This window comes from Octopus bimaculoides, chromosome 8 (genome assembly GCF_046866305.1).
Source record: "Octopus bimaculoides isolate indiv1 chromosome 8, ASM4686630v1, whole genome shotgun sequence".
Lineage (NCBI taxonomy): Eukaryota > Metazoa > Mollusca > Cephalopoda > Octopoda > Octopodidae > Octopus > Octopus bimaculoides.
Genome location: NC_142935.1, coordinates 60,699,063 through 60,709,062, shown reverse-complemented (window position 1 = coordinate 60,709,062; position 10,000 = coordinate 60,699,063). Strand labels below are relative to the sequence as shown.

The 10,000-nt window shown below is 36.8% G+C and overlaps 1 protein-coding gene across 5 annotated transcripts in view; it reads left to right on the top strand.

The window, feature by feature from the left end:
• LOC149134423 (neprilysin-2-like) overlaps positions 1-10,000 on the top strand; it is a 332,072-nt gene that overhangs the window by 35,425 nt on the left and 286,647 nt on the right. For all 5 annotated transcript variants that reach the window (XM_089356560.1, XM_089356561.1, XM_089356563.1 and 2 more), the window contains one exon: positions 5,472-5,519. In XM_089356560.1, the coding sequence (XP_089212686.1) occupies positions 5,472-5,519 (48 nt within the window). The remainder of the gene's footprint in view (positions 1-5,471; positions 5,520-10,000) is intronic.

Sequence of the window (10,000 nt, the reverse complement as noted above, 5' to 3'; positions counted from 1 at the left end):
ACAGTGAACAAAATTTTACGGGGCAGGGATACATGCTCTCATTTGAAGGTGGAACACTGCAATTGAGAGAAACGTTGACTATGATATGAAGGAGGGATGTGATCCAGAGAGGACCAGCTTCATTTTGATGTATGACACATATTCCTGTGGTAGTAATTTAACAAAATAGCATTACTTTACTTTTTGACTCACCCTCGTATGTTTCAAATATTATTTGTAAGCCAAGCCAATACATGTTATAAAAAGTAATAGTACACGTTAATAGGTAACACTGTTAACTGGTATTGCAATATTTCATTGTTAGGAAACTTCATATTCATGAATATCTTCATATTCATGAATATCTCTGTTCTGCAGTGTGAGTGTATGACCTAAAACTGCGACCCATCATAGCTGGCCCAGCCTGTGAAACACACAGACTAAGTTTATTTATGGACATCCTCCTAAAACCCTTCGTTAAACACATCAATAACTATATCAGAGATGACTTGGATATGTTAAATCACCTCCCAAAGAAATTCAAGGAAGACACAATCATGGTCTCATTTGACGTGATTAATTTATACACCAGTATACCTCATAATTATGGACCTGAGGCAATTCAATTCTGGCTGGATCAATTCCCGAAAGAAATCCCAAACAGGATCAGTAAAGAATTCATTACTAAATCTGTTGAATTCATCTTACGAAACAACCACTTCATGTTTGACAATACTTTCTACCGACAAAAATCCCGAATTGCTATGGGCACTAGGGCAGCTCCAGTCATTGCGAACCTAACAATGGGTTACTTGTAAATAATAATATACCAGGAATCTTTATCCACCTTTGGAAACACCCTTTCCCAATACATAAAAGAAAATTGGAAAAGGTTCCTGGACGACTGTTTCATACTCTGGAATGAAAACACAGATGAACTCTTGAAATTCAAAAGTCTATTGAACAGTGTCAACCCAAACATACAGTTCACAATGGAGTACAACCAAAAGGAGCTCCCATTCTTGGATATACTAATTAAAAAAGTAGACCTAAAAATAGAAACGGACATATTTTACAAAACCACAGACGCCAAACAATATCTACTATTTGATTCATGCCACCCAAAACACACCGAGACAAACATCCCCTTCAACCTTGCAAGAAGGATATGCACAATAGTGTCAGAACAAAATACTAGAGACTACAGACTACAAGAACTCAAAAACACACTAATTGACAGACACTACCCAGTTCAACTCATAGAGGATGGAATCAGACGTGCATCACAAATTAACATAGAAAACTTAAGAAAAGTTAAACACAGCAACACACCTTCCCCTAAAATACTGTCGTACATATCAACATACAACCCCAGAAACAAAGAAACCTTCACCATCATCACCCAAAACATACCAATGCTACATAAGGACCCCAAATTAAAGGAAATTTTACACACACACAAAATCATTAAAAGCCACAAACAACCAAAATCACTGAAAAAGATCCTCACAAAGGCAAAATTATTTTCCAAAATAACAGAGGCAAAAGTAAAAAAATGTGGTCGACCAAATTGGGCAACATGCCCAAACATTCTAGAAGGTTCAGAATTCCTCTTCAAAGAGGGACACAAATTCAAAGTTATATCTGACTTTACTTGTGCCTCAGAAAACCATATTTATGTAATAAGATGCTCGGGCTGCCACGAAAACTACATAGGGTCCACAGGATTATCGCTCAGACGCAGATGCATTCTGCATCGACAGCAGATTGCATGCCCAGAATACCGAATGATACCTTTTAGTGAGCATATTGAGAAATGCGCAAAACAAATCCTACCACAATTTATAATCTTTCCTTTCTATCAATGTGCCATTAGAACACCAACACAAATTAGATTAAATAAGGAAACCTTTTTCATTCAAAAATACAAACCGAAACTTAACCATTGCTAACACATTTAAATAAGGAAATTCATCACCCCACTGAGAAGGAAAAAATATAGAACAAAACCATGGTAAATTAATCAAATTCTACCACCACCTAGATTTCGTTTATCTTCCTTATACCGGAAGAAATCCCTAATTACCTCCCCCTATCTAGAACTCTTCTTTTCAGACTGGAGCGAACACATGTTACAATGAAGTAGAGAAATTTGAAAAGACAACACGAAACCGGTTATTTCTCAAAATACAATGTTTATATACCAAAAAGATTTTATAACATTTTTCTGACATAATTTAAATATATGCTTTACCCATGTAACACAAGCCTTCTGTAGATTTTTCACTCTTATTATCTTTTATACATCCAACCACGTGCTTTCACGTACCAACTTTCTCACCTATATATATATATATTCTAACCTTGCCTGACTTTCAAGTTTTATTATAAGTTTGTAAATATGACGTGAATAATCAAAGTTGGAATTCCTTTGATTAATATATTCTTCTATACACAATCATACACACCTGTGTAGATGTGTGTGTGTGTGTGTATGTGTGTGTGTGTGTGTGTGTGTGTGTGTGTGTGTAGTAAACGAAAGACAGAAGTTAGAATATACAATAATTTTTTTATTAATCACGACATTTGTTTCCACACATCTAGCACCCATCCGTGACGGTTTGAAAACTTAACAACTGTTTTAGGAGCATCCGGCTGTGTGGATGTTTCTCACCGGGTAATAAATCGACACAACACGTTAAAATAACAGTTCTGCAATATATATTTATATGTAAGTATGTATGTATGTATGCATGTATATATATATATATATATATATATATATATATATATGTGTGTGTGTGTGTGTGTGTGTGTGTGTGTGTGTGTGTGTGTGTGTGTGTGTGTGTGTATGTATGTATGTATTATGTATGTATGAAACAGCTGCTTGACTATTCAGATGTCTGCTTGCTATAACTTGAATTTGCAAAGGTATTTGATATGGTAGATCAGGGCATGATATATCATAAGCTGGTAGACCTTGGATTTTCTGGAAAACTTCCCTAAATACAAAAGTCAGGCAGCTATAGCCAATGGAACCCTTTTTCAGGAATATCAAATCCTAACTGGCGTCTCCTAGAAAATTCATCTGGGGTCATTACTGTTCATAATAGATCTCTTAGATATGCCCATGGTTACTCTGACAGTCATTGGCACCAGCTACGCCACTGAAACAAAATTATCAAACTCAAGAAAGTATCAAGATGACGACACAATGTTACAGCGAGACTTGAATACAATATATAAGTGGGCCGAAATGAATAGCAAGCAGTTCAATGCTGGAAAATTTCAAGCACTGTCAACTGATAAATGCACTGCAGTCTGCATATACAGGACCCGAAGGCACTGCAATACCTGTACCACTTAAAGATCAGTATGTTCAATTATGCACCATTTCATATGCACATCACCAGGATGACATCAACATTTTTGAATTACACGTATGGGCGTCCTTGTGCCATCTCATACGCGAGATAGGTATATAAAAGGAAAACTTAAAGAACGAGTACGTATCCCTCAAAACCCTGCTCATTTGAATTTAATCATTATGAACTTTTCATTTCATTTCATTTCAGGCGACTTCTCTTTGGTGTCTACGTACCCTCTCGATGAGTCAAAACATTTGTAACATAACATTGAAAATATAATTTTTCAAGAAACTTCCTATCTTTGCTTCGGTTTACCTTTTTATTTTATTTTTATCAGTATAAGATTCATCGCAATACATATATTGGGAATGGGCTCATCAAACATTTCAATGCGATGCACTGGTAATGGGAGTAGTTTCCCAATAATCATGGTTTGGGTGGACGTAATCCCTGTTTCATTATGTACCTCATTGGCAGGAAGCAGTGACGACCAACATATTTTTAATATGTGGGGAAGACATTTCTGGTAACGCCTTTCCAACATTTTTAGATAACAGGTGCATATTGTCCAAGTTTCGGAAGAATACACCAACAAATTTGACATAACCTTGACAGTAGTATCAACTTTGATATGGAACTGAGACAAGATTTTAGAATGTAGTCAACGAAAGACATTGGCTGCCCTTTGGATGCTTTGGATACGACAAGTCACATCAGAGTCAATACAAAGCACATATATATATATATATATATATATATATATATATATATATATATATATATATATATATATAAAAGATAATAAGAGTGAAAAAACTACAGTAGGCTTGTGTTACATGGTTAAAGTATATATTTAAATTATGTCAGAAAAATGTTAGAAAAATGTTATAAAATCTTTTTGGTATATAAACATTGGTATATATACATATACATATATATATGTATATATATATATATTTTCTAACCTTGTCTGACTTTCAAGTCTTATAAGTTTGTAAATAAGACGTGAAAAATCGAAGTTGCAATTCCTTTGATTAATATATTCTTCTATACACAATCATACACAGCTGTGTAGATGTGTGTGTGTGTGTGTGTGTGTGTGTGTGTGTGTGTGTGTGTGTGTGTAGTAAACGAAAGACAAAAGTTAGAATATACAAGAATTTTTTTAAATCACGACATTTGTTTCCACACACCTAGCACCCATCCGTGACGGTTTGAAAACTTAAGTGTTTTAGGAGCATCCGGCTGTGTGGATGTTTCTCACCGGGTAATAAATCGACACAACACGTTAAAATAACAGTTCCGCAATATATATTTATATGTAAGTATGTATGTACGTATGCATGTATATATATATGTATGTATGTATGTATGTATATATGTATGTATGTATGTATGTATGTATTATGTATGTATGAAACAGCTGCTTGACTATTCAGATATCAGCATGCTATAACTTGAATTTGCAAAGGTATTTGATATGGTAGATCAGGGCATAATATATCATAAGTTGGTAGGCCCTGGATTTTCTGGAAAACTTCCCTAAATACAAAAGTCAGGCAGCTATAGCCAATGGAACCCTTTTTCAGGAATATCAAATCCTAAGTGGCGTCCCCTAGAAAATTCATCTGGTGCCATTACTGTTCATAATAGATCTCTTAGACATGCCCATGGTTACCCGGACAGTCACTGCCACCAGCTACGCCACTGAAACAAAATTATCACACTCAAGAAAATATCAAGATGACGACACAATCTTACAGCGAGACTTGAATACAATATATGAGAGGGCCGAAATGAATAACATGCAGTTCAATGCTGGAAAATTTCAAGCACTGTCAACTGATAAATACGCTGCAGTCTGCATATACAGGACCTGAAGGCACTGCAATACCTGTGCCACAAGCCGCGAAATACTTAAAGATCAGTATGTTCAATTATGCACCATTTCATATGCACATCACCAGGGTGACAGCAACATTTGTGCATTACACGTATGGGCGTACTTTTACCATTTCATACGTGAGATAGGTATATAAAAGGAAAGATTAAAGAACGAGTACGTATCTCTCAAAACACTGCTCATTTTAATTTAATTATTATGAACTTTTCATTTCATTTCAGGATAGGTGACTATCGTAATTCCAATCGCTCTCGGTTTCCCAGCAAGAGGTGAGTCAAAACTTTTGTAACATAATCTAAAACATTGAAAATATAATTTTTCAAGAACTTCCTATCTTTGCTTCGGTTTACCTTTTTATTTTATTTTTATCAGTATAAGATTCACCGCAATGCCTATATCGGGAATTGGCTCATCAAACATTTCAATGAGATGGACTGGTCATGGGAGTAGTTTCCCCAATAATCATGGTTTGGATGGACGTAATCCCTGTTTCATTATATACCTCATTGCCAGGAAGCAGTGAGGACCAACATATTTTTAATTTGTGGGGAAGACATATCTGGTAACTGTCTTTCCAACATTTTTAGATGACAGGTGCATATCGTCCAAGTTTCGGAAGAATACACCAACAAATTGGACATAACCTTGACATTAGTATCAACTTTGATATGGCACTGAGACAAGATTTTAGAATGTCGTCAACGAAAGACATTGGCTGCCCTTTGGATGCTTTGGATGCGACAAGTGATTTCAGAGTCAATACAAAGTGTATATATACACACACACACACATACACACAGACACACACACACACACACACACACACACACACACACACACACACACACACACACACACACATATATATATATATATATATATATATATATATATTCTCACCTTGTCTGACTTTCAAGTCTTATTATAAGTTTGTAAATAAGACGTGAATAATCAAAGTTGGAATTCCTTTGATTAATATATTCTTCTATACATAATCATACACACCTGTGTAGATGTGTGTGTGTGTTTGTGTGTGTGTGTGTGTGTTTGTGTGTGTGTGTGTGTGTGTGTAGTAAAGGAAAGACAAAAGTTAGAATATACCAGAATTTTTTTATGAATTACGACATTTGTTTCCACACATCTAGCACCCATCCGTGACGGTTTGAACACTTATCAACTGTTTTAGGAGCATCCGGCTGTGTGGATGTTTCTCACCGGGTAATAACTCGACACAACACGTTAAAATAACAGTTCCGCAATATATATATTATATGTAAGTATGTATGTACGTATGCATGTATATATGTATGTAAGTATGTATGTATGTATGTATGTATGTATGTATGTATGTATGTATGTATGTATGTTTGTAGGAATGTATGTATGAAACAGCTGCTTGACCATTCAGATGTCAGCTTGCTATAAGTTGAATTTGCAAAGGTATTCGAACTAGAATATTTTCTTCATGTTAATTTGAAATTTGGACATAATTTCAGCATATGTCGGAGAAGTGTGTACGTTGATTACATTGTCTCTAATTATTAGCTGCGACTTATTTCATCACTCCTCAAGTATCAAAGGCGAATTTATCCTATGCTGAATTGCAGGTCAGAACGTAAACACGGACAAACTGATACTAAACGTTCTGGAAACTAAGCAGAGCAAGCTAAATCAATATTCCTTAAAATTTCTCCTGACAAAATCTAGTCTTTCTTTGTTTTCACTAAGTAGATTTGCATTTTGAAAACCAAAACCGATAATGTTATATAAGATAACCATACATAGCTAAAAGGTATATGTGTATTCTTGAAAACATCAATATTTCACTACTTCCGTATTCACCCTTGTTGTTTACATTTTCTTCCCAAATTTCATCAAGATTTTCAATACTTCGTCGGTAGAAATCACTCGATTTCGACTCGTAAAATTGATCCAAGCAAGCTCTCATCTCTGCATGAGTATAGAACGAAACTCCGCACATATCATTTGAAAGAGATGGAAAGGGGTGAAAAACCATTGGTGCCAAATCAGGAGAGTACGACGGGTGTGGCAGCACTTCCCAGCCATACGTTTGAACGGCTTCCTTGGTCATATTGGCGATATGAGGGCGGGCGTTGTGGTGCACCAGAAGAACTCCATGGTGACGATTAGGTCTTTTCTCTTGAATAGCCGTGTTGAGTCGTTCCATTTGTTGAAAATTGAGTTTCACGTTGGCTGTTTCGTTCCGTTCAAGCAATTCGTAATGGATAATCCCTTCCCAGTCCCACCATGCACACAACATCGTTTTACGTGGATGGAAATCTTGTTTCACGCGCCGTGTCGCTTGTTTACCGGGGCTAAGTAATATTTCAGATTAAGGAAGAGTGACGACAGTAATTATTCTCCGAAATGCTCGTAAGTTCTTCACTATCGATAAATTTCTATACTCACTCTGGTTTATACAAAACTTTTCTCACATAATATTTTATTTGACAATCCTTATTGCTGATAATCACCATATATGTGGTAATGTGCACATCTTCTCTCACATCTGTTAACATCTTCTGGCTACTCTTTGATAGCCCATTAGGCAAACGGCTCATATGCTTTATTTGTAGCAGTAGCTTTCTATCTTTGCCAGAAAATATAAATTTGAAAACCCCGACCGTAAATATTTTTCAAAACCGGTACTCACCTTCGTGCACAGTAAGGGTTTTGACATGGTTGTTCTCAACAGAGGGCAAAACGATCTGCATGCCTCTCATTTTAGCAGCGGGAGGAGTCAGTATTTACAGGAAAGAGATGAACTACAGACAAAGTCGTTACTCTTCAGTTACTCACCGAGCTGCTGCTCTCGGTTGGAGATGCTTGCTGGCTATATTGGCATCAGTAAGCCTTTCACTTGATGGAGATGGATGTTTGCAGAAGAATTCTGGCGTTACAAGGCATAATTCTGTGATGGCTGAATTCTGTGATGATGAAATCACGCAATTCGGACTGCAGGAAGCATCTGACTGATGATTCTCATTTCGATCTGGTTCAGTTACGGATGCTCCAACTAATATCTTCTTGTACTGGACACATTTCGCATTAGTCTGACGAGGTCTGCCATCAGTATATAGTATCGCAGGTGATGTGGCCAATCTCTTCATGGCATGGTGGGACAGAAGGCTTAAGGATCGCGTGACACAAGACTCCATTCTCGTGAATATGTACTCTCGATATGTAGATGATATCAACGTATTGGTAAAGACACCCCCACAAGATAGTACTCTTGAAATAGAAATAGAAACTAATACAATGGAGAGCATCCAGCAAATAGCTAACTCCATCCACCAGAGTATTAAGGTTACGATAGACTATCCTACTAAACACCCTAACCATAGATTACCTGTACTAGATACTGAACTCTGGCTAGAAACTGAGAATAATAAAACCCGAATCCTCCATTCACCCTATGCAAAACCTATGGCCTCCAAATTCCTGATCAACCGGAACTCGGCTATTGCGGACAATGCCAAATTCAACATATTGATGGCAGACCTCATCAGAGTAATGCGAAATGTGTCCTGCATGTGCAACCCTACAGAGTTAAAGAGACATATACAACATTTCGTTCACCGCATGCAGTTCTCAGGTTACAGCCATAAAGAAAGGATCAGAGTATACAAAGGAGCTATGAAGAAATTTGAAACCATCAAACGTAACGACAAGAATGGGATTTTCCCACTCTATAGGAGCAAATCATGGAACACCATTGAAAGGATTAAGAAGAAAATAGGGAAAGCCAACTCATGGTATGATAGCCACAATTACGAGAGCGTCATGTTCGTCGACACCACGCCTAGAGGCGAACTGGCGTACCGCTTTAGAAGGGCCCTAGACAAACTTAAGCTAAGAATTAAGGTTGTTGAAAGGCCAGGCAACCCTATCAAATCCCTTAACAGAAGAACATACCCTTTTAGTAGAACCCCCTGCAGTGATAAGGACTGTACTGTATGTAGATTTAGCCCACAAACAAACTGTAAAACCAGAAATGTGGTCTATAGTATAAGATGTACAGAGGGACGATGCAGTAACAAGACAACGACGTATGTAGGTGAAACAGCACCGTGCATAGGGGAGCGGGTAAATGAAAATTGGAGGGAACTTAAGGAAGGGAAGAGCTCATCAGTTCTGTACCAGCACGCTGAGCAGGAACACGGAGGCTCACTCAACAATATAGAAATTAAAATCTTGTCCACACATAGCACAGATGCAGCACTTAGACAAATTACAGAAGCTACACACATAATAGAAGATAAACCTAGCCTGATTAGGAAACTGGAATGGAACACTAACACACATCCCCAACAAACCACAACATATGACAATAAATTCCCCATAAACCGATAACAATATGAACAAAATATAATACAATACATAGATAAACAAATGGAATTAAATACTACATACGTTAACAAAATTTAATTAAATACAAAATCAAAAACAAAACACAAAAAGTAGGTATAAACACATGAACAAATAAATAAAACAAAAATAAACGAACATGTATTAACAGAGGATATAGATAACACAGGCACTCCCCATACACACACATGCACTTACAAAACATCGACACACATTGAGGGATACGCATGCGTAGACACATACAATAGGAATACAAAATACAAAATGGCTGATAGGGACACACATAAGAAAGAAGAAAGCGAAGGACCACTGATGAGGTCACAGAAGTGTGACGAAAGAACTCTGGCCGAAATAGGATTAA